The sequence below is a fragment of the Numenius arquata genome, chromosome 1 (assembly GCF_964106895.1).
Source record: "Numenius arquata chromosome 1, bNumArq3.hap1.1, whole genome shotgun sequence".
NCBI classification, from domain to species: Eukaryota; Metazoa; Chordata; class Aves; order Charadriiformes; family Scolopacidae; genus Numenius; species Numenius arquata.
The window spans coordinates 70,438,166-70,464,340 of NC_133576.1; the positions used below are offsets into that span (position 1 = coordinate 70,438,166).

A 26,175-nucleotide genomic window follows, 5' to 3' on the forward strand; every position below is an offset into this window, starting at 1 on the left:
GAAGGAGCTCTGCAAAAGCTAGATCACTGGGGGGTTTTGTTCTGTTTGTTAGTTGGTTTGGCAGGGGTTTTTTGGGGTGTTGTTTTTTTTTTTTTTTTTTTTAAGTATTACACATGCAGATTGCTGCAGTGATCCACACTTTTAGCTGATTATTCTTAAAAAGACTGCAAGTTAAATGAAATTGAAAACAATTCTTCAGAAGCAAGTTTTGGTTTTTGTTTGTTTTGTTGGTTTTTTTTCCCCTTTTAGGAGATGCTCAAATATAAAATTTATTTAATTTAGTTATCATCATTTAAGCAGTTTGTTTCTTCTGTTTGTATTCAATACAAATGTATACTCCGTATTTTCATCATCGCATCTGCTGCGGGGTATTTGTGTGGAGTGTGCCGAGGGGGATAGACCCAGCAAGCAGAGGTAGGTGCCTGGGCAGCCAGGCAGAGCACTGGGTGGGATATTTTTTGGCACCACGGGGGGGACACAAGGAAGCAGGGTGAGATTAGGGGGCAAGCAAGCCACCATCCTGCTTCTGTTCACTACCACATGTTTCAGCCAGGCTGACGCTTCCCAGCGCTTTTCAGCACACCACTCAGCAGGCTCAGGGAGAGAACAGCTTCATCGGCTCTTTTTCAGCACCTTGACTCTGCTGCAAAAGTTTTCAGCAAAAAAAGCCACTGCCAAGCACAACGGTGTGGCAAAGCCTGCAAGTCCTCCTGAAGCAAAGTCCAAAGGCTCTCGACAACATTAAGGGAAAATAACAGGCTACTGAAAAAAGCCAACCCCAAGTCAAATCAGAAAAAGCAACATGTATTCAAGGCTGGCACCTCTTATTCACTGACTCTCAAACAGAAAGCAGAAGGTGTGGCCCATCTTAATGAGTAACTGGCAAGGAATGTTTAGTTAACAGAGAGAGAAAGGAAGGGATAAAAAAAAAAAAACAAAAAAAACCCCAACAGCTTTGCTAAAGACAGCAGTATTTATGAGACTAGAGTATAACAGGTTTTCTATATGGAGATAAAGCAGCCAGACAAGATGCTGGGGCTGGAGCAGTGCCCAGCCGCCTCCATTCAAGCTCATCCCACTGGGAGACACAGCGGCACAGCCCAAAAGCTCGCCGGCTCTGCACCCAACCCATCTGTCCCCTCGTCCCCAACCTCCTGCCGCCAGTGGGACCGTCCCAAGAGGGTCCATGGCTGGTCCCAGGGTAAGGCTAGGTGGACTGAAAACTCATATTCTGCCAGTGGAACCGTGGCCTCCGTTGGCTGACTCCAATTTAGGGTACACGTGGAAGTGGGAAGAAAAAGCGAGTATCTACCTACACCCTAAATAACTACAGAGTTTCTATAAGCACCATGAAATTGAGCTGTTCCATGCCACCGCGTGTGCTGTGGTGAAACAAATTAGTCACAGAAGGTGGCTGGAAAGGGCTTGAGGACATAAGGAGTTTGTGACCACTGCTATATGCCGGTATGCCATAGTAACCGTCAAGTTTATTTGGAATAAACCCAAAAAGTTGCACAATAGCCAATAGTTTGTTTTAAAATAACGCACTCTTTTTTTCTTCTGGAGGTTAAAGGAAAAAAGATTTATTTTACAAAATGACTTATTATTTCAGGCTAAATTAAAAAAGAAAAGCGTAGAATATTTTGCTGTTTCCACAATACCAGCAGATGGCATTTCCTGAATCAAACTCTTCTGGGAGCCTGCAGCTGCACAGCAAAATTTATGTCCTTGTCAGCATCAGGGATCCACCGCTGAGGCTCCCAGGATCTGCAGCTCCGGGCAGCCGGGACACAGAGACTTCCATGGAGCCGCAGGTCTCGGGAGTCTTCCCATGTGGCTCCCTCCCTCCATCCCAGCTGCAATCCCACGGCACCAGACAAACCCTGGCCCAAGCAGCGCCCACAGCCAAGGGGCTTGGTGGCTCTCCACCTCCTGGACCCTCCTTGAGACCATCAAGTACTGCCCACCCTGAGTGCGGCTGTTAGCTTGGATTTTCCAAAGTCGTTAACTTTCCGCTCACACCACCTTTGCACTCATCTGCAGATGTTTGCTAGATTGTGTTTTTACTTATGCAGAAGCTAACACCCAAAATTACTTTCCCAGATATGCCCAAGCATTCAAGTCTTTTAAAAAAAAAAAAAAAAAAAAAAAAAAAAAGCTGCTTCAGCTGGGGAGGCTAACAGGGAACAAGACTCCTCAAAATCCGCTTGTGCCAGGAAGGCAATTAGAGCAATTAGGAGAATTCAGCAAACTGACCGTAGATGACAATAAAAGTTTTACTATAATAAACTACCACTGAGGTTTCTTCCAGTAACTCAGCACAGAAAGAACAAGTTTAAAAGTTGCTAGAACTCCCTAATCCTCCTGATCTGATGTTTCTTCCTAGAAAATCACGTTTTATTCAAATCTATTTCAATCCTAAACTTATTTCCTGAATGCCTGAGCAGAACTGAAACAATGTCATCACAAAAACACTTTTCAGTCTTGCTAGAAGGGGTCAGCCCGCGCAGGACGTCAGGGGAAATTTTTCCCACATTTTAAAGAAACTTCTGCCCCTGGAGAGAAGAAGAAATTTGGCTTGCTTTGTTACGTTATGCATTCAATTCTGAACAATTCAGTACTGAAAGCCTTTTCATAAGCTTGAAAAAGAATATGAAACATTTATTTTCTTTTCAGTGAGAAATTAGCAAGATTTAGTAATTAACTGAATAGCAAGCTAGTTTTTCTCCTCCAGACTTCATGTAAGCGTGACAAAAAATAGATGCACAGGGGTTGTTTGTTTGGGGGGGTAGGGGTGCACAGAGGAAGGAGCACATTTGATAAAATAATTAAATAGATACAGTAAAGACATTCAGGACATTCAAATAAACCAGCAAAAATGAAAACCAGGGTCAGCTTCCCAAAACTGATTAAGAGGGACAATGAACATGATGGCATCAGTCCACCTTTATTGGATTAATAACTGGATTGTTTAAAACAAAAAAAATTCTGAATATCATAGCTTTACCTCCCTGCATTTACATCACTGGCAGTGTTCAGGAGGGGAAGTAACCAAAGACCCCAGTGTAAGCATGCAAGAAGTTCTGGCACAGAGAGGACGCAAAGAAGGAAGCCTCCTTCTCCTCCGTAAGCCCACTCGTGCAACCAAGCACCCTTCCACTGCCATTATGAAGCAGGCACTTGCACACAGTACTCTGCAGGCAAACCTAACACCTACTTCCACCAGGTGACTAATGCCAGCAGGCATAGCAGCGTACGAGTTTAGGAACTCTTGAAACAGTCTGCAGTGAGGAAGAGGAGGAGCACAGGGCATGACCAGCCTCTGCTTGGAGCCTGGACCACCAGGCAGCAGCTGGTTTGTGGAAGGCCGCCTTCCTCATCCACACTCACGCTGCCAGTGTAACAAAACACAGACTCCATCAGAGGAGGTGATAATGTCCCATCAAGCTCTATTTATTTCATTTTCTTTTATCTTCATGCAGATATGAAGTATTTTTCATGTTTTTCTTCCTTCCGAAGTGCCCATTACAAAGCTCAAAAAGCCACCCCAAGCCAAAGCCTTCTCTCCTGTCAACTCCACACGGAAGCCAATTCAGACACCACCAGAGCATCCCAGTATGGCTTGTTTGTACTAAGCAGCTACAGAGCTGGTCCATGCCCGATTAGGATTTCACCTCTACACACAACCTAAGCCCACAGCACACTGAGATGAAAAAGCAGAGGAGACCTATTTCAGCTGGAGTGGACAAGCTGCAGCCACCACTTCCCTAGCAGAATTGAAGGGGCACCGTTCCCTTGCCTTTGTTAAGGAAGTTTCGTCACCCTAGGCTTCCTGTAGCAGAGCCTCAGGCAAAAATACAAAAATTAAAAAAAATCATTTATTCAAATAGTACAGCAGCAAGGAAAGCTGGAGCACGGTGCTTATGGAGAGGGACCCAGAACAAATTCCTGGGCAATTAGATCCTTCCAACCTATCCACCCGCCCTTCACACACACCCCTTGGACCGATGGTAATTTCTGGTCTGGGGTCTTCTTACTCCTCATGGGATTCTTTCTCTGTCTCCAGGCGGGCCGTCAACTGTTCTTACATCCTGTCAGGCTGCAGCATCTGCTGCAGGGTTGTAGCTTCCTTATCTCCTGGTTTGTACTGGTCTCAGGGCCTTCCTTAATGTAATTAAGTAGAAGTTCAAAACAAGTTCAACTTATCTAGGTGAAAGTTCACAGCTTGTGGCCTAAGGCTTCAGCAAGGGTAGCTACTAATGCTAAGTGAGTTCTGTATGAGTAGTATGCCAATGCAGCCTAACACTAAGTTATTAACTCTAAGCAATTAATTTTATTGAAACTGAACTACTAATATTCCATATTCTTTTACACCTTTCCACCCAAAGATACAGGACATCCACCTACTTGCTGCTTTGCACCAAGGTGCTCTCTGCTCTGGGGGACAGGGAGACATCAAGAAACTCCCTCACATTATCACTTTGACTGAAAGATTATTCTTAAGAACATACAATTTGAAGACTGAACTAACTTCTCTCCATGCCTCTGTATTTTGCTATCCAAGAGCCCAGACTTAACACAGATTTTTCTGTGTGCTGAACAAAATGCTTTAGATTCCCAGCAGTTTTATTTCAGGCTCAGTAAGTCCTCAGCTAGGAAGCTCCATATGTTATTTAAAGCTGGACTGTCATCACCGCTAAGCACAGCTCATCACCACTCCCACCATTACTCAGGAGAAAGACCGTAAGGGAAGTTATATGCTACCTGGAAGAAGAGCCGCTTCAAAGAAGGTGCAGCTCACTTTGTGCCCTTGCTTTTGTGTTGTACCTCATGAGGCAGAAGCATTGCCAGACCGATCCCATTAACCTAGGGTTTAGTTTGCGTTTCCATAGCTGCAAAGTCAATGATAACTTTCTTTACAAACCCGATGAATTGCATGGTACAGCAGAAGTCTTCAATTCAAGAACATCCCAGCACAGAGCTAAGTGTAATGTATTAGCTCATTGCTTCCCTCCTATCCAAAAATCCCGATCTTTCAACACTTTGCTAGATGCATGCTGCTCTTTCCAGATAAAACAGCATGAATCAACACCTCCTCCCTATATTTTCAGTTCCCACTCTACCCTTTGGACATTCGGGCACTGGTTTAGGTGACATACCTCAAGCCCATCCGTGGCTGCTTGGCACTAGTATAATAAAACCATTAAGTACACAAATGTGACTCATTTTCAATGCTTACTAGTTTTCCCAGCATTTAGTTTGGGGTTCTGGTAAGGTTTCCTACCAAAGCTTGAGTCGGAACTGAAGTATCCTCTCAAACAGCAGGTACAGAGACTGTTCCAAAACAAGATGCCTACGGATTGAAGTATGAAGACAGAACAAGCAAGCTTCATAACCAAAACAGAACACCCCAAGAGGTCAACCCCTTGCCTGATCTCCAAAGCACCTGAGGAAAAGTCCTGAACCCCCCCCAGAAACAGGGAGCTGTGTGAGGTACACACGAACCTGTGATTTGGAAAAGACTCCAAAGACACGTGACGCTTCACAGCAAGGAGAGACCAGCCAACTAGGTCTGCCATGATCATGGTGAACAGGATCAATTTACAGCCAGATATTCTATCATAATATGACTTTACCCGTGATAACCTAGTTGCCCTCTTTGTCACAATCAGTACATAAACTACATTTCTTCCAGTTACTCCTCAGGTCTCTATAACCTTCTCTTTTTCCAGTTAAAGCTTATTTCAGCCCAGAATTCTGACTGTCTGCAACTTGCAAAAAGGACCTTCTTGTTTCTCAGTTATTACCCCACTGCTTCTGTCCTCAAGCAGAACCAATCACTTAATACATTTGTAAAAGAGAAAAGGAGTGGTGCAGTACCTAATTTCAAGACTAGGAAGCACAAGTCAGTTCTATAAATGTCTCCTTCCAACAAGCAAAAGACATCCTGTTAAACTTTATTCCAGCAAAAGAAAGAGAGGATATGCTGTTTGAAGAGACTTCAAACATTCTTCAGACTTTCTGATACGTAGGTATAGTTCATTCTGTAGGACTGCTGAAGTAGTTCAATTATTTATAGGAAATTACATCTGGGTTACACACACAGAGGGGGCAATACTCATCCTATCTCAAGTGGTACATAACTGTAAGTTACATGAGCAATTTTAACTGCTTAAAAAAGGAGCCACACCCAAAGACTGTCTACTGTACAGCACAGAGGTCTTCAAAAGACGGGTTGACATGATGCTGGGAGACATGGTTTAGTGATTTTTACTTTTTTTTTTTGTCAGAGTTAAATCGATGGTTGGACTAGGTGATCTTGAAGGTCCCTTCCAACCTAGAAGATTCTATGATGCCTCCTCCCCTTCGTGCCTGTGACGGATAAGCCTCCTGCCCACCATGGCCCTAGTCTTGCAGCCCTGCAAAGCCTCTGCCTTCAGCAGACCCTCTGCAAGCAGGCAAAGCTTCCAGAGATGCACCTACAAGATCTGAGCTTTCAACCGCAAGCTCTTTACAAATCAGGAGTGAGATGAGCTCCTGTTCCAAAGTACTTGACACATTTCCAGTAGTGTCACATATGAAGTATTTACTACTATTTTTCAAGCACCTCCTCAGTAAAAAAAAAATGGTGAGGGGAGCTGAGAGACAGAAGTCTGCAAAATATTTTAAGTTTAAAAATAACACTCAGACTACTGCAACAGTCTCTAGGTAACCTTGACTCCTACTTTTACACATTTTTCTGCCCCTGTGAAACAGAACAAACAGGTTTTGGAGACATGCTTTAAGCAGATTCCAAGAGGCACTTTCACAGAGGGATGGGAAAGCTCCTTTTTTAGCACAAATCCTCTAAGCAGTAAGCATCTACTATTTTTTGTTGCGTGTAATTTCAGAAAGACTCTCTCTCATTCTTCACTTAGAAGTCAGACTTCCCTTCAGGAGCTACAAAATTAAGTAATCTTATGATAAATTATTAAAATGACTGAACCATTCGCTGTTCCAGGAGTCATGACAGCTGTCTACCACTTTTTTTTTTTTTTTAAATGGCTAGTATAACATCAAAGACTTGCTTCTTTACCGATGGAAACTAGAAAGCATTCCCAAGACCGTGTGAGGAAGGAAAATTCGGTCAACCTCTTTTTTACCACATCAGAAAAAGACAGCTAATCTTGTCTTCTAACAGCAATCCTCTAGAAACAGTGTACAAAAGAAGGAAACATTAAAGCGTACTTAATAGACATAATTCACATAGGTGCACACGGATGCTCTCTAGCAGCTTTCTTTGAACAATGCAACCTCAGTGCAAGCGCACCACTAAGGCGCACAAGTCCTCAGCAAACAGCATCAGAATTAATAAAAAGCATACTATGGCATCAGTCACCTTTATAAAAATTTAAGTACAACTTCCTTTAGAAAGTTCAGCAGCTTCCCTTTGCAGACAGAGACGACTCTTTGCCTCTTCTGACCATGACCCACGACTAACCCAGAAACCCTTCAACCATCAGGTTTGCAGTAGGATAGTACCAAGAGGATGTCCCACCACCCCACCAAGAAATTCTGTTCATCTTTTCCCCCCTGTACCTGAAACAATTCAGAAGCAGGCTTGGAAGGAAAACAGGAAAATGCCCCAGCAAATGATTTTTGGGGCATGGCAAAATGCTTGCCCATAGCCATCTTACTCTTGGCTGTAAGAACTCAGCTCAACTCCCAAGAATGCTTGGTTGAAAGTTTACCTATGCCATGCTCTCTGGGAAGCAGTGCGACCCTAAAACCTGGTATTTACCTAGCAGGAAAATCCACAGCAGATGCTCTTGAATCAACTTGCACTGGAGTTCTGTGGTTTAACAGCTTGAGAGCCAGTATGGAAGGTCAAAAGATACAGCAAGACACTTATTTTCTATGTGCAACACTGCTAGTTTTTTTTACCAATTTGAGAGTTACCAATGTAAAAGGGAGGCAGAAGGGAAGGAAAAGCCAAAGATACACATCAACTACCCACCAACCTAGCCAGTACACCAAGAGTAGCATAAGCATAATTGAATTCATTTCCAAAGACACCAACCAACACGAACAACTGTCTATATAGACCAAAAGAGATGGACAGGACAAGCATCACAGAATGGCAGGGGTTGGAAGGGACCTTTGGAGATCATCTAGTCCACCTCCTCTGCCAAAGCAGGTTGGACAGGAACGCATCCAGACGGAGTTTGAATATGTCCAGAGAAGGAGACTCCACAACTTCTCTGGGCAGCCTGTTCCAGGGCTCTGCAACCCTCAAAGGCCACAACGGTTTGCAGATACTCCATACTGAGGTCAAACCATCCAACTTGCTACCCAAGCACAGCAGTGGCCACAAGCTCAGGAGCACGGAGGCAGCACTAAGCCCATCACCATGCAAACTCAATGCTTGGCACAGGGGGGCGATGGGGGTACAGTGACCCCAAGCAGGTAAACCCCCAGCACACTACCTAAAACAGCCCAGTGAGCAAGGCTGCAGGAACCAGCGCTGACACCATCTCAAGAGGCTCCATCTGCTTGAGAACAGGCGTATTTTGGCCTGAGACCTTGCCCTCAGAGACCCAACGCTCCCTTTATGGCTCTTTTCTGCTGCCTCCTGGCCTGCCCTGTCCCCTTAATTCAATTCTCACGAAGGCAGAATTTGGAAGGCGCCAGATAAGTTTCCATGAATTACTTGACCACAAAATAAATTAGTGCGGAGTGACCACATTAAGCTTTCTTTTGGATTAGGCCAGTTCATGGTGAACCTCCGTTGGGATGAGAGGGGAGAAACCTCTCTCTCACCCCGAGGTCTGGCCAAGAGAGGCAGATCCTCCTCTTTCCACCAAAGCTCAGGAAAGCTCCTACATTTGGAGCGTTGCTAGAAACAAAACACCACCCTGTGGGCTGGGGGTCAGCATGTGGCTCTCCACCCCAGGAGACGCAAGACACAGCACCTCCCTTGCTTGCCCTGCAGCACGCTACCTCTGACACCACCTTGGGCTTGATACAAACTCACCTCCTCCCTTTGGCTATTCCCACACCATTCTTTACCCACTGGAAACCGAGACCCACACAGAGGGCTTGGGAAGAAAAGGCCCCCTTTGTATATACATCCATCCTTAACTCCACCATGTTTTTAAAACTCTAATACAGCCGAACTTTTATTTCCTACAAACTTTTCCTGAACCCCTTGAGTGCAGAAAAAAAAAAATTTAAAAAGCTGGGCAATTTGAGCAGTACGTGCATCAGCAATCCTTCCTCCCAGGAGAAACCTATGTCTGCTCGGAAAGAGCCCATCACACCAGAAGTAAACACAACCACCCCAAGGAATCACTGCGGCTTTTATTGCTCTCCTGAGACAGCGATGCTTCCCAGGCTTGACAGACTCCGAAGGGACACCTTTGCAGCAATGGGTAATCACAGGCTGGAGCCAACGTGCCTCGTGGAAGAGAGGTGTCCTGATATGATGCATGACACTGTGTGGGGACCCAGAACCCATTGCACAGCAGGCAAGCGGGCATGGAGAGCCATGGGAGCCGAGGCACAACCATCCCTCCCCAGCTGAAGAAGCTCACTGGGGATTAGGGTCAGACGGGCACGGTGGGGGCACAGCCATTCCTGGCAGAGCCACAGCCCCCCACGAAGGCTTGAGAGACCACCCAAGGTCTCCAACCAACCACCAACACAGCTTGGGAACCAGCGTCATTATAGAAACAACAGCAGCAGCAAGTGCTGCGGGGCTTTTTATCTCCAAGCAGGCAACTTCAGGCTTATTTACAGGAAAGGCACGGGATGCTAACAGGCTGTCTCATAAAGGGCACAGAGAAGGTACAAGCCACTACTGCCACCCAAACCCCCTCACATTCTGCGTATCTTTGCTTATGAGCACATCCTCACTGCAAGGAGAGCTTGGTCTCCTTCAGAGCTGTAAAGCATCTAATTTTTGAACCAGCAGAAAGCGTACAATATGCTCCTACTTGGCCTGCACAAGACAGCATTTTTTGATAACTACTATTCCCCAAGAGTGAGCTTTGTTGTCATGCTCCCACCCCCGCCATGATACCGTCTTTGGCCATCTCAAGTTATGCATGGGACTTGGGAAAAGCCCTATCCATTATCTTCCCTACGAAGCAATGGCCACCTGCTACCTCTGTAACTGGGAACTGCCTTCTAGAAAAAAAAAAAGAAAACAACACACCACCAAAAAAGCCCAAAACACACTCCCAAAGCACATCCTCAAAATACCCACATTGTCACTGAAATCTAGCCTCCTTTAGTTTCAGGCACACCGCTTAAAGGGTCTGTAAGCCTGGAAACACAGAAACGACTGTACTCCTCCCAGGCACAGCGCCTCCAGAGAGTATCTCCTTTGGAGAGCAGCAGGTGAGAGGAAAAAGGGTGCAGAAAGCACCTACTGCACAAAAAAAGCCCCAAACCCAAACAAAAGAAAACCACCCCAAACCAACCCTGCACGCATATATGATAATATATTTCAGTTTAATTGACCTAGGAGTTCATATAATCAGAAGACCAGTTACAAGAGAAGGGATGGAAGAGAGGTAGCCCACCTCTGATACCCTGGCTCTCTAAATTTCATTGTGAGGGGAACAGCCCTGGGAGCAAGATTTTGACAATACTTGATATTATGATGGCTGAACAGCATAAAGCTTGGCACAAAGAGCGATCCAGCTGCAAACAAACGCTTCCTTTCAAGCAGCCTGACATGTGCTTGCTTTGAAGCTGCGGTAATTAGATACCTTGCAATAATGAGGGATCTATTCCAATATCTATGGCAGCAAAAAAAAGCCGCGACTTTGTTTAAAACAGCAGAGATCACCAAGCTGTGGGCATCTCAAGAGGACTAGAAAGATCAAATAGCAAAGCTGATTTCCTTAAAAACAACAAACAAAAAACCCCACAGAACCACACTTGAATCCATAGCAAGCTCTATCAGAGCAAACACGGGAGCAGCGCTGGCATTGCAGATCCAATAGTTAAGGACAAAAGACGAATATATTTGCTAAGAGTAAGCTTTTGTAAGACTAACTAGTTCAACTGGAAAAAGTTGACAACTTGAAGGCACGCAGACCTCTCCCGAGACCTGAAATTAGGAGCAGATATTCCAGATTGTACTGGAAATAAGTGTACTAGCTACATGACAGGAGCCTTTTATAGTTTAGACTTGAAGCACCTCAAGAACTAAAATGCAAATCAGAAGACAGAAGGTCACAACCAGAACGAGTTAAGTAATCAGTAACTGGAAAACTTGCTTTAATACTACATTACACAAAGCCAGTTGTTGCAGATGGAGCAGGAAAGTACTCCACAAGAAACACCAGTAAAAAACATCCCGTCCTGCCAAGAAGCCTGGAGTCTTACCTGACTTTATACAGCAATTGTATAAATCAAGGTGTTCATGCATCTTCAGTCTCTAAAAAGAAATTAAAAAGATACCCAGGCCCTTGACTCTCAGGAGTAATACATAAGCATTTGGAGGTTAAAAAAAGCAGTTATTTTCAAACATCAAGAGTCTTGAAGACCCGACACTGGTTCATCTGCACTTCAAGCTGCCCATATGCTAATACTTAAGAGGTCCTGAACAGTTAGAAAACAGCCATGGTTTGGTGTTTCCCCCCCCTCCCCCCTCCTATTTACTGTGCTACTTGGCTGGAAAACAAGGCGGCGACTCCAGCAGGCCAAAAGGCAGTACCTGATGAGCATGTGATAAGAATTTCAGAGCACGAGGCTGAGACAGCAGCTTGACTTGGAAGAAATGGCATCAGCACACACGAAAACAGGAAAAAAGGTGAAGAGCTGGGGGGTGGGCAACGGGAATTTGGATCCACTACTGGGAAGTTACAACACATCAGCCTATGGTTTTAGGATTTCAAAAGCTAGCAAGATACCTGTTATCATTTTAAATTAGAATTAAAAATAATAAATTATCTTATTGAGCAATTTTAGCCTCACTGACGGAGTGAGGAGTTTCTGAACAAATTCCCAGCATGCTTGGGAAATCCCAGAAGACAGAAATAAGGACACTGCAAGGGAGTTACCTCAAGCCCCTGACGCACAGCGGCCATGGCTGGAGATACATGCTGCAGGGACAGGAGGAGGAAGGACAGGCTGTGTGAGAGCGCTAGCAGCACGCTACGGTCTTCCCTCTCCTTCCACCCCCGCTGCAGACACAGCAAGAAGCACACACGGCAGCAAGAAACACTTCTCTAAAAAAATCACAGCAAGCACTTATTTCATTGGTAAGATACTATTTTCCCCAGCAGTGGGACCCTGAACCCAAAACTTTAAAAGGCTCAAATACTGAAAACTCACAGCATCCACCAGTGACCTACATCAAGCCTCTCCCCTCCGCTTCACCTTCTGTCTTGAGCTCTCCGTCCTGCCCTACTTTAATAGGGATTACTTCAGCTAAAGCGCATAATAGTTTTACAGGGAGACTCAGCTAGGACTGAAAACTTGTCACATCTAGCTGGAAAAGTGGAATAAATAGCAAAACTCGTGCTTTCCACATCCAGCATCAGCCGCAGGTCAATAGCATGCTACGCTAGCCCAAACTCTTGTATTTCAGATGCCTATCATGCAAGCGTGGCAAAAAAATGAAAGCAAGTCAGGGACTAGCGTAACGATGTGTTTCCTTCCACAGCAGCCAGCACAACAGTAAAAAGGTTAAAAAAAAAATAAAAATAAAAATTTGAGTCATCTGTCCCTAGACGTGAAAACTAGGAACGAGAAAAGCATTTCTACTCAAAGTGGGGAAAGAGCTCTTCTAGAGAGGAGAGGCACAGTTTTCTCGACATTTGTCTTCCAAAAGGATTTACCCGCAGGATTTTGCCTCCGTCAACACAACCGAGGCTTTCTGCCCCCTTCCTCCCCAATTAAACCGGACATCCATCACGCTCAGACTGGAGGAGTGGCAGATCCCAGAGGGGAAGATATGCCGAGATCCCAGCTCTCCTAGCTCCATGCCTCTCTCCAGGCGTTGTAGATCCTCATGGACACCACCCCTACCGCTCACAGTGCAAACAAGCAGGGAGCAGGCAGGCACACAAGCATTACTACACGGCTACAACCGAGCCAGCAGGATCCACCTACTACTCGGCACAGAGACCGAGAACAACCTAGTTTTGATAAACTAAGGCTGCCATGGGTTTGGCAGAGGAGGAAGGCAGCCCATGCCGTTTTTCTTTAAACCCAGACTCTTCAGAGAGTACTTTGCACAGAAAAAAACGCGTTGCCTATAAAGGGGTTACACTCAAAACACGGGCGGGCGATTTCCACAAGTCAAAATGCAGATTTATCCTCAGCATGCTGCACGGCGTCAAGATAAAGGCAATTTTCTGAGCCTTTATGCCTATTGATAATTTCATTAAGTGTTCTCAAAGGCTGAAAGCTGGAACTGCACGTAGCTGAATGAGTCCGACCCACACGCCGGTTTCTTCCACAAAGGCGCCGTCAGGCTGAAGGCGGCCACTACTGCGTAGCCTTTACTACGAGCTGGTTTCCCCCACAAATGGGAAAGCGGGTTTTCTAGAAACACTGCATAATGAGTCATCGACTGCAGGCAGCTAAACGCCAGGCACCTTCTGAGCAAGGACAGAAATAACCGGGGAACGAAAATAGCCATTCACTTAGGGGGATAGCGGGGGGGTTGAGGAGACCCGCTGGGAGGCTTCATCCTCTAAAACTTCCCCCAGTTGCCCTCTCCCACCATTCACCACTCATCCCATCCTATTCCCTCCCCTCCCGGCTGCTCCCCGGGGGCCGGTGGGCTCCCTCCTCCCCCCCCCCCCCCCCACCTCTCCCTCTCCCCCCGCCGCCGCCACTCACCCATCTCCAGGGCCTGGTTGTACTTCTCCAGGGCGGCCGACAGCTCCTGGCGCTCCCGCAGCGCGTCCCCCTCGGCTCGGAGCCGCCGCGCCCGGCTCTCGGGGCCGAACCACTTGTGCAGCAGGTTGCCCAGCACCACGTTGACCCGCGGCCGGGGGGCGGCGGCAGCGGGCGATGGCGGCGAGGCGGCGGCGGCGGCGGTCTCGGCGGGTCGGCGCGGGCGGTGGCAGCGGCCGCAGTCGCCGGGCTCGGCGCAGCGGCGGCAGTGGGTGTGCCCGCAGTGCAGGGTGACCGGCTCGCACAGCAGCCGCCGGCACAGCGGGCAGGCGAAGAGCTCGGGCGGCCGGCAGCACGCCGGGTCGCCCAGCCCTTCGCTCTCCGCCCCGCCGGAGCCGCTGCCGCCGCCGGGTGCGCCGCTCCCCCAGGGCGGCAGGCGCAGCTCCTTGTCGCGGATGCTGAGGGCGAAGCTCTCGGCCAGCTCCCGCAGCTCCTCGGGCCGCATCCGACCCAGCCGCCCCGCCGCGCCGTAGGCGTCCAGCGCCTCGGCCATGCGGCCGGCCCGCGCCAGCGCGTCGGCCCGGCGGAGGCACAGGCCCCGCTCGGGCTGCGGCAGCCCCGCCAGCTCCGAGCCGTAGATCTCGGCCGCCAGCTCGAAGTTGCCGCCGCGGAAGGCCTCCTCCGCCACCTGCAGCATCTCGGCGCAGGGTCCCCCCGCCGCCGCCGCCGCCGCCACAGCGGAGCCGGTCCCGGTCCCGGCGGCGGGGGGGGCGGGCAGCGCGCAGGGCCCCGGGCCCAGCTCCATGCCCGCGCGGCGCCGCCGGCCCCGGGCCGCCTTACTCCATGCCGGGCCCGCGGCGCTGCCGACTCCGGCTCCTTCCTGGGAGGGGGCGGCGACGGAAGGGAGGGCGGGAGGGAGGGGGCGGGTCACATCGCTGCAGCAGGGGGGCGGCTCCCGGGCGGCGGCGGCGGCAGTGGGGGGGGGGGGGGGGAGGTACGGCACGGTTCGGCTCGGCTCGGCGGGGGGCGGGCGGCTCGCACCGCCCCCGCGGGCACGGCTGCCGGCTTATGCAAGGGGCGGCCAGTTGTGTAAGCCGCCTCCGACCGCCTTCCCCCGGGGCGGAGGGAGCGCTCCCTTCCCTCCCGGAGGGGCGCGCCCGGCGGCCGCCGCCAGGTGCCGGTGCAGCACGTGCCCGCCCGCCGCCGCGCCGCCCCGCCCGCACGTGCGCCCGGCCCGCCGGCGCCGGCGGCTCCCAGCGGGAACGGGACGGAGCGGGGTGGTTGGGGGGCGGGGGGGGGGGGGAGGGTAGTGTGTTTCCGCTGTGCGGCTCCTGCTGGGTCAGCCTCTTCCTTCCCGTTTCCTGGTGCCCGGCATTAACCGCTTCCTCGCCGGGGCTGCGCGCCCACCTCTTTCTTTCCTCCCCTCCGCCGAACTCCCGCCGGGCGCGGCCGCGGCGCCGCCGCCGGGACCCCCCCGGGCGCCGCCCGGCTGCCGGGCTCGGGGGGTGGGTGGGGGTGTCTTATCGGTTATTGTTTGGTTGTGTTTCCCCCGTCCCCGGGAAAGCGAGCGCGTGTTCTCTCTTAAATAGCTAACAAAAATAAAATAATAATTTTTAAAAAGAAAAAAAAAAAAAAGTCCCAAACCCCACGGCTCTCAGAGGAAAAAAAATACCCTCCTTTTCTGTAAGCGGCAGCCCTGCCAGCTCAGCGTGGGACCCGCGAGTCATGCTGAGCGCTGGCTTGTGCATCGGCAGCGACAATAAAGATAATGCAGCTGGAAGTTAGTTAATCACGCGTGAGTCAGAAAGGAATCCGACTCGCTCCGCAGGAATAACAGGAGTAAAAAAAAAAAAGAAAAAAAAAAAAAAGCGTTTTATTTTAGACAGGGCTGTAAACAAACCCTTTGGAGGAGTGGAGAGGCTGTCAGTCGAACCAGGAGGTACCCATGTCCAGCCGCTTTTTTGGGTTGCAGCTGGACAGAGGGAGGGTATTCTGGTTTTTGCCTCTCTCCTGCTAGGCCTTCAGCCCCCAGGTGACGCCTCTTCACCCGTGTTAGGAAAACCTCATTCCTTAACTATTGTACCAATTAGTCTTTGTAGTATGAAATCGTATCAACTTTCTTAACATATATATAGTTTGCATCATATACTGCATAGTCATGCCTAAGTAAGCGTCAATATTCACGGTGAAGGAAGCACAACCAAAGGACCCCAGCTCATGGCAAGGAGGAGCAGGACAGCCCCCACCTTGAAGGTAAGGACCGTTGCTTCCCAGGATCTCAAAGCTGTCCAGGAAGGATAAAGGACACCCATGGACTCCCGAGGCAATGCCAGCATCCTGGCCCCTCCAACACCTCTGTGACACCCTCCCCTTTTCTGGCATCACAGATAAGCATCACAGTAGCAAGACTGACTCCAGGGATGACGTCTAAATCAATAAAGCAGCAGGTGGATGATGGGTGTAGAAGTATAGTTGCTTTGCAAAACAGTCTGTGTGCTTTGAGTTGTTCCGCAAATTACCCATTTTGCACTATTAATGTTTCTAATAATGGTTCTTCGAGCGATGCTCACTGGTCCGACACTTGTACCACCCTCCTTGGCTCAACCTTTCTATCCAGAAGTTGGCCTCGGCATCCCGTCACTATTTCATCATTCCCTTTCTTGACATTTTCACTTGGAATTACAATGGGATTGAATCCCGTTGCCATTTTCTCAGTCAGCTGGGAACATGATTCATAGCACAGAGGACAGAAGCGGTGCAGCTAGTTCTGCTCTGCCATACCAAGGAGAAGCCACGGGATCTTGGATGGACCATGAAAATATGGACTTGCTGCTTGAGCCACCCCCCCAGCGTTAGTTCCTGGGGCCCTGACAAGGAGCGGCAGCATTTTTGCCAGTTGCTTCTGTCCCACTCCCCTGGCTATTAGGCTCTTTGGCTGGGAAGTCCCCAGCAGCTCTCCTTGCTTTCCTGCAGGAGGAGGGAGCAGGCAAGTCTATCCTGTCACGCCACTTTTCTCCACGTGTCTTGGGATTGCTGCATGATGGTCCTTCACCTCCAGCCGTCCCTTCTGATGAGCAGCTCGGTGGGCCCCGGTGCAGGCGGCGGTATTGAACACAGCTGGTCAGCCCCTCCATCTGCTGCTGCTGGTGCCGTGCCGGCGTACTGGGATGGCTGCGGTCCTCTCCTCATCAATGCTCAGCAGGTGCTTCTAGCAAAACCTACTGCGAAGTGAGGCTACTACTTTATTTAGCACTGTGATCAATAGCCTCCCGGCGTGCAGCCTCTATTTTTTTTCAAGACATCTGTTTGCAAGGGAACAAAATTACCTCGCTGCTGTTCAAACTGACTCAGCGTGCCATCTTTTTCCTTCCTCCTGTGTAGAGAATTGCTTGCCACCAGTGCCTGAGCACCCCTGCATCGCTCTTCTCCTCGATGCCTATTTTGGGGGCCACGTTCTTTTGCAGGTCTTCTTGCTCTGGAACACAGTTCATTTGTATGTCTGGCCATGGCATTACCCTGCACTTGTATCTGCTGTTTCCCTAACTGAGAAAAAAAGCCACTTGCATGGAGTTTCCTTCTGCAACCTTGATAAGAATTCCCTGAGCCCCAGTGTTAATACTTCACGGGAAAGAATGATATCCTAAGAAACAGCAAGAAACGGCGGGAAAGAAACCAAAGTGAAATTATTAATGATCTATACTTAAGCAGCTCATGGTTCTCACTGAAATTATTGGTAGTATGCCCAGGTTATTCACCCAAGGTCAGCAAACGTGACATAGGAGACTCCTGCCAGGAAGTTCCGGTGGAACAGGTGCCCTGTGACGTGGTTGTGTGGTTTATGGCTTCTTGTTGGACGAATTATGAGCAACTGGTTGCAATAGCCACAAAGCAGAATGGATTTTTCATAAAGCATCTGAAAGCCGACTAAAACACCAAAGCTGATTTATAATTTTTATTAGAAGAAAAGCTGTAGCTGCTGCCTAGGATTAAAACACTGCCTACTGCAGGAGATGAAGGACTTTCCCTTGTACTCACCAAAACCATGGCAAAACATCTGCTGGATCCATTGTCTTAAGAAAATAAAAACTGTCACCCAAAATTAGCCACTGTGTGGCAGGTTGTTAGAGGTACCCCCCATTAGCAGCATTATTTTTCCTGTTAATAGAATCATAGAATTGTCTAGGTTGGAAGGGACCTTTAAGACCATCTAGACCAACCATCAACCTAACTCTGACAAAACCAAAAAAACCATCACTAAACCATGTCCCCCAGCACCATGTCAGCCTGCCTTTTGAATACCTCCAGGGATGGTGCCTCAACCACTTCCCTGGGCAGCCCTTTCCAGTGCTTAATAGCCCTTTCAGTGTAAAATTTTTTCCTAATATCCAACCTGAACCTCCCCTGGCGCAACTTGAGGCCATTTCCGCTTGTCCTCTCACCTGTGACTTGGGAGAAGAGACCGACCCCTCGTCCTGCTCTCGCAAGCAACATGGAGCTGCAGAAGTCCATCCGCTTTGCAAGGGGAGAATTACAGGTGCTGTCTCTGCTGAGTCACTGTTACACACTTCAAAGTTGACACTCGCTTTCCTTTAAGTTTGTAGCCTAATTTTCAACTTCTTCCTGAGGCCCAGCTTTCCCAGGGTTTTCCCCAGGGTAGAATTTTACTTGGAAGTTTGAAGGGGAAAGGAGGAGATGGAGCACCTTTGAAACAGCAGCATTTACATATTTGGAGGGCATTTTAGTTCCTCTAACACATTTCTGTTCCAAGGTAGTTTGAAGTGTTAAACTCTGGTTTATTTTGATCTTGTGGAGGAAATCTGACTTTTATTGTTTCGGAATAAGTTAATTAGAAAAGAATGATAGAAGATAATCAGTGCACATACACACTTGTACCAGACTAAAATGTTACTGAAGTTGCAAAGTCAAAGACACAAAAATTAGGATGCAGGATAATTAAGGCTGTGTATGCTTATTTAACTTGTCTCCTTCATGCATAAACCTGATGCAATTTTAATTAATCACATACTATTTTCTCTACAGGATGCATGCTTTTTTCAACACACAGGAAAGTAGCTACTCAGTTAACGGGCATCCAAACAATAATGTTCTCACTGGTCACTGTGTGGTCCCCCATACCTTTTAATTTGTATTAGTTATAACTTGCAGCAGTAGTGGAATTATACATTTCCTCATGTGCTTTTCTATAAAATTCAGGGCTACAGCACTGGAATAGTTCACAAATATATGCACATTTTCTCAACCGCTTTTCTCCTTCCCTAATCACTGCCTCATTTATTACAGGCTTTCCAGCTTTCAAAAGAAAAGGTCACCGCAGGATTATTACTACTAAAGTCTTTGTCAGCTTAATGAATTTGCCCCAGCTGAAAAAACAGAAATACATTTTTTTAATTTTTTTTTTTTTTTTTTAAAAGCCTTTTTTCAAAAGTATCATTTTTACAAGAAAGTTGCAGGGTAGTGCCAGTGATGAAAAAGGTGCTGGATAAAATCTATTGATGTAAACACAATGAAGATTATTTTTTCCCTAGAAGATGTTTAATATGTTAATCCATCTGCTGTGAATTGCAGGAACTAAAACTGTTTCTGGAGGTTCTCATGCTTCCTTGCAACATCCCAGCCGAGGAGACAGATCTTGTCCTTTCAACGTGACACACATGTATCGTGTACAAAAGATATTATTCTTAACTACATCCTGTATGGGCTGACTGGAAGATTAAACAGCTTAATAATTGTCCAACAAATCATTAACATCCTATGATGCAAAAGGAACCAATTAAAGTATACTACTGGATTCCCTTCTGATATCTGCCGCACGGAGCAAGCGGCTCCTCACTCTGAGACAAGCACTGTTAAGAAAATCCCCTTCCCTAACTATTATATAAATCAGTCTTTAGAGTATGAAAGCATATTAACTTTTTTTATATATATATCTCTTAGTTCGCATTACACACTGTACTGTAATGTGGTAGCGGCACTTTACTGGAGACTTTGGTGGTGTTCATGCTTAAGTAAAATAAACTATAGGACAGCCCAGGCCTGGAAATAAGGACTTTGCTTCTTAGAAACTTAGTGCTGACCATGAAGGATAAAGGATACCCTGGGACAACCAAGATACCGCCAGCCTCCTATGCATCTTTGAAACCCTCCTAGCATCATCCGGCCTCCTAGATAAGTAACTCCAGCAAGATGGACTCCAGAGACGTCTGCATCAATAGACAACCAGCGAGAATGCTGCAAAAATATAGCTGCTTTGCAAAGTTTGACTATGATTAGTAATCAGTAGTGCAGGTGTCAGTGATTAGTCAAATTGTGTTGTACCTGAACGTTTGAAGGGTGTAAGAACCCTGTGTGAAACCACATTCAGGGTGCCCCAGTTTGGCTGGGACACCTCATGCGCATGAATAAATGTTTCCTCCTGCAATTCTCTACGTTGCATCTGATCCTCTCCTCCTTGGGCCGCATCGGCCAGTTGTGAATTTTCATGACAGTACCTCTTTCCAAATCAGAAGGTTGCAGGGAGGGTGACGCCAGCAGCGGCACCCGGTGAGCTGGGGAGTGGCTGCTGTCCCAGCACACCCAGCTGTGGACACGGTTAGGCTGGTCTGAAGAAGTCTCTTTCCACATCAGTTGCTTTGCTATTTCTTAGCACAGAGTCGGGGAATTTTTCAGTCGCGTTCGGTAAGCATCAGCTTGGATTTTCAGAACGTCACAAATATTCTCCGTTGTGCTGGTTTGCATGCCTGAAGAAATAGCAGGACCTCTGTTTCTCTCTGTCTCTGCAGTCGTCAGGGCTTTTGGCAGGCACAGGGTTGGAGCGGGACGTCCTCTTGTTGGACGCTGATCTCCATCCACCTCTAAGTACCTGGGGTCAGTTTGCCCACAAAGCAGGAGGGGCCTCTGCAAGAAAATCCTTGGTGAAAATGGGTGATGTTACACCTGTGTTGCAATTCCCACTTGAACTGTGGCTTAGCGAAGCCCCACTCATGCTCCTCTGGACTGCTGCACGTGCTTAAGGGCAGCAGCACCAGGGTCAGGCTGAAAGCCAATGGTCCAAGCATTTACCCCATGTGGGTAGAAAGTGCTGTCGCTCAGGCTCATGTCGCACCAGGGTGTCCTGAAGTTCAATGAGATGCCACATACCACCCCTTCTGGCATCTGGCGTCGAGCTCATTTTAAAAACAAGGATAGCACACTGCAGTTGGTGGCATCCCGGCGGCATCCCACAGGGTTGGTTGTCCAGCCGAATGGTGGGCACAGCAGGTGGCATCTCCATGGGTACAGGAGACATCTATTGGCATTCAGGGGCCTTTCCTGGTTCTGCAGTGCTCCACAAGGATTTTTCAGGGAGATGGGCTGCCTTGGAAATATGGATGGGGATCAGCATTTCTCTAGGTACACTCTCTCCCGGCCCTGCTAGGACATTGTTACCTTCTCAACATGTTTTATCTCACTTTTGTCATGCTTGACTTTTGTGTACGTATAATCTTAAATCTCTCTTTTCACATGGCATTTTTTCACTGAGACACATCTTGTTTTCCGACTACTACTACTAGTGGGAAAAGGATGCATCAAAATGTAGCACTTTGCCGTGTTTCATAGGTATTCCCCTATAGTTCCACAACATCGGCGTGACACCACACACCAGCAAGTCTTTTCTGAGGCTGTGCTCTGGAACAGATTTTCTAGGAGCCTGGAGAAGGACATCCCAGCACTCTGCTTGAGCATTCTTACTGTGCTGGGTCACGACTTCCCACAGTTTGTGTGCTGAGGTCTAGGTACCACCATCATTAATAGCAGCATGGGGGGCTTTGTTTCAGGAGTGCTGCCTGGGATTCACCAAAGGCAAAGTTAGACCTCAAGCATGAATTTCTTTCCCTGCTTTAAAATTCTTGGTTGGTTGCAATCCAGCATGAGAAAAACGAATAACGTCAACTAGACACACGCATGAGACTGTTTTGCCTGCAAGAAAATTTCCTGTCCTGTTTTGATCACTTCTTTAACTGTGAGTCAGCCTATGACACATTTTCATGAAACTCCCAGACTATGCTTACAAAATTAAATGTGGGTCAGATGGGAAAAGCATTATGAAGAGCTGACACTGTTAAGGCAGAAAAGAGATCACTGTCCTACAGGTGGAGAGCAGTCCAATGCCTTGTTCCCCCTGGAAACTACTGGTCGCTGCCTTCATGATCCCACTCCAGGAACACTCTGGGAGTCCATGCTGCAGCAATCCAATCCTAATTATCAAGTGATTCCTAGTAAGGTGTTTAGCATGGGCCCCTCACAGAGCACCCATCAACCTCATTCCTATCATCAGCTCAGGCACTAGAAACCTCCCAATGACATCCCTGGCCCTAAATGTCTTGCAGCCTACAAAACACATAGGCAGGTTGGAAGATAAAATTTGGAGAGAACATCGCAAAATAATAATAAGTCTGCTGCAAGTGCAGATGGACAGGACGAGGCAAGTTTCCACCTCCTAAACAATGAGTATTTGTCCATTGTGGTGTTTGGGTTTTTTTGTTGGTTTTTTGTTGGGTTTTTTTTTTGGCAGAGGCAAGTATTGGAAGAAGAGTGTAGCGGTTTTTCATATTTTGATTAAATGCTGATTTTTGGTCGCCACAGCAGAGCAGGCTGTTTCAGCGGAAAGGTCAGCCATCCTGTTCTGTGGGGTGTGGCTGAGGGGATGAATTTCATCAGCCTGTCCAAATCAGGGCATCTCTATTTCTGAGTCACAACCTTCAGTTTTTCTGCTCAGCGGGCCCGAGTACACATGGAAGTGTGTACTCAGGAAAGATCACTGGACAGTCACTGGGGGATTTTGGAGAGAGAGCTGGCTCCAGACATCTCAGCTGAGAAGGCAAACTGGATGTTTGCTGCCCCAGGAATGAAAATCCACGTGCCAGGACTCTCCTGGAGTGAAAGGAGGTGGAGGATGCCAAGCCAAGGTGAAAAGTAAGGTTACGTGGCCGGGGGTCAGCAGGGATGAAGGTGTCACCCAGCCAGGAGGTGTGGTTGCACACATCTCCCCATGTTCAGCCATCAGGACCCAGGCTGGACCACCTGCCTCCATTACTGGGAACTGGGGAGTGGCAGCAGCACCGTGGCCACATTCCCTCTGGAGAAACCGTCTTCACCAAGGGAGTGTCTGTTACCTCAGAAACCAAAACGCCAGGCAAGCAGGGCTGAACAAAGCTATGGAGGAGACTGAGGTTTATGCTTACACAGGAGAGGTGAGGCAGTAAGAGGACCTGGAGGAGGAATAAGAAAGTAACAAGCAGGAAGGGCAAGAGGCTTGAACAACCGATTAGTGAATTGGCACCATCAGAAGACACCAGAGCCAGAGTAGCTGTTTCAGTCATATGGGAACAGCATGGCTGAGACTGGGAAAATGATACAGGAGTGTGAACAGACATGAGATCTCATCTGGAAAACACAGTGCAGGCAGGAATAGAAATATTTAGAGAAAGCCTGAACATTAGGGCCAAACCACAGGAGACAAAGATTACAGGTCTGAGTAACAAGAAATACAGTGATACGGATGGTTGTGATCAAGTGTGAAAAGATCGAGCCTTTTGGCCATGGCTAGGTACTCACCAAGGGATGTTAGGAGAACACATCATGACTTATTTTAGCTGCGGGGAGAAAGAAGATAATAGCTGAAGCTATGTTTGGGGCTGACATCACCCAGAGAGGCACTGGAGAGGAAAGCCAAGAACAGCTCTGAGGGACAGCATCCTTCTGCCCCAGGATGCATGAGATTAGGACCTGAAAGTAGAATCAGGAGGCAATGGTCATGAAACTTCCAGGGATGACAGGACGTAACAGCCAAACACGTGGTGAAGGGGACAAAACCAGATTGGAGGGGACCTAAAGCAGAGTTAGAGGAAAATAAAAGTCAGTGGCTCTGGGTAGCACATTGACAGCATTTGAAGGTGAAGGGGCAGGGAGGCAGGAAGGGCAGCACTCTGTTGTGTGACAGCTGCCAGAAGTGACATTTTCCACGTAGGCTGATGAGAAGCTGAGGGGAAGAACGAGGCACAGGGTAAGAGAAGGCAGGAGGTGAGAGGCTGCAGTTGCTGGGGGAGGAGAGGCTGAAGACAGCAAGCAGTTTTAAGCTTCCACGGCAGCAGTGCCATGGGGGGATGAACCACAACAGGCTCTTTCTAAGGGCTGGGATGTCTTCTCGAATGTCTTTTTGCTTTGAAGAAATGAGCGAGATTCTGAGTGGAGAGGATTTTGAAAAAAAATACTGAATTCAGCTCCAGGACCAGAAAGATGGAAGAATGGAAGAAGAGGTGGGAAAGCTAAAATGCTTGCTTTGTTGAATGTTTATATTTTTTTAACCTACCTCTACTGGATTCATGCATTAATTACTGAAGAAAAGCAAAATCACTTTAGGGAGTTGGCAGCCAACAATAAGGTTATATGTGTGTAGGTTGACTCAGATGCAACTGAGATAATCCTTTACACTGCTTTATTCAACCTCTCTGTCCAGATTCATCGAGTCTTATCAAGCCAAGAACTGATCAGTTTTAAGATTGATTCAGATTTTAAGGAAGACAGTAGTAAGACTTCAAAGGATTAGATCAGCCCCTTTAATAAAAGGCTGGAAAGCAACTCTGTGTATTAAAAGAACTGCACGAGGAAAAAGTAGGTATATCAGCTCTGTCGTAAACAAATGAATGGATATTTTATGAATCACTCTGTCCAGGAGTTAAAGAGGAGCACTGCAAAGTGAATGCCACTGTAATAATTACCATCTCCCCAATTAAAACTAACGATTTGGAAAGAAGCAAGACGAGAAGGAAAAGACACTTCTGTGATTAATTTCAAATGCAGTGTGTTAGCTGGTACACAAGCAAACCTTTCAGAAATTGAAAGAATACAAAAATAGGTGTAGGGAGTTTGTTGCCATTTTGATCCAAAGTATTTTTTAATGAATGCACCAGTGATTAGAATAAGTAAGAACACATTAAGAATCTCATCCATCAAGATATTTAGAAGAAGATCTCTTAAAGCCATTAAGGTTTCCAGTGAAATTTACTCTGAACAGCTAGCAGGGTTGTACAGAGCCAGATACAGCTTTCAAATGTTTGTGAAGCTCAGGTATAAAGCTCATTCTTCCACTCATGCAACCACACAAGAAAAAGTGTTGTAGTTTCTCAGTCACAGAAACACACAGTACTTACTTTTAAGAGCTATAGGGAGATGTATTTTAAATGGTTGTTCCTATAAAGTCCTGATGTGGAAAAGCCATAGCTGACCGCTAAAGCTGACCATTCGTTTACATGCTACCACATGAATGACCCCTTTTCCAGCCTACTCTCAAGCAACAACACATAGTCTGTGCATGATACGTAGTCTACCTTTACTCTCCCTGCATACATACACACATCTATTTTCTGGTTTTATTAAACTAGTAATCAGCAGACTCCGCACCAGTCTCGTCTCTTCTAGCAGCCTCTTCTCCCCAGACTGCTTGGCTCGGATCCTCTATAAACATTATTTAGATGGTGTCTTTCCACTTCCTTATTTTTCTAGGTGGGGCAGCAATCCCAGCCCTTCAATAGAGTCAGCAGATTTCAGGTACCATGGAGTCAATGCCAGCTAACCAGGTAGAGTAACGCAGGCAGATGTCACTGATGACTTACAACTATATTCAAAACTAATTAGTTCCCAGGTGTGCCATATCTCGCTAGGCGGTCAACTGGCTCACTTCCAACTGAAATTCAAACTGGTCGCTAAGAAAAAAGACTCACAGTGACTGGAAACCTAATCCTTGCATCCCTGGTTTGTCAGGTCAAAGAGAACAAACAACAGTGCCGTTAAGTGAATAGATGCAGGTGATTTACAGAAAGATACAGACTGCTGCTACACAGCTGCAAAATTAAATGCCTTCTGTATGCTGTGCCAGGGGTTTAGATTTACACTACAAGGGAATAAAAGTGCTCCTAATGCCTCTCTCTTTTATCCCAGCCTTGGTCAGCTTGATTTGATTCTTAAAGCAAATTTCTGGAAACAGGGATTGAGAAACAAAACAATACAATTTTTTTTTTTTTTTTTACCTTTATCCCTTTCCATTTCTTTTGAGCCCACATATCAGGAGCCTGACATACAAGGTCAAAGAAGTTGAAAAGCTGACAGTGCTTTTGCAGCGTGTGCCAGGAACAGAGCCTTATTCCATGGAGGGTTACTGGAGCGGTGACATACGTGAGAATATTAGGAAAGGCAGAAACCCCACTGCTAGAAATCGCTCCCAGTTCTTCCCACCTCTAACGATTGTTACGGTAAGGTGCAGGATCTTCTACCGGCATC

General features: G+C 47.4%; 1 protein-coding gene across 1 annotated transcript in view; it reads right to left on the minus strand.

The window, feature by feature from the left end:
• The window catches only part of LONRF2 (LON peptidase N-terminal domain and ring finger 2), a 32,715-nt gene extending 18,071 nt beyond the window's left edge, over positions 1-14,644 (minus strand). Inside the window, exon 1 of the mRNA XM_074149164.1 lies at positions 13,843-14,644. Coding sequence (XP_074005265.1) covers positions 13,843-14,644 — 802 coding nt within the window. The remainder of the gene's footprint in view (positions 1-13,842) is intronic.
• Positions 14,645-26,175: the final 11,531 nt, after the last annotated feature.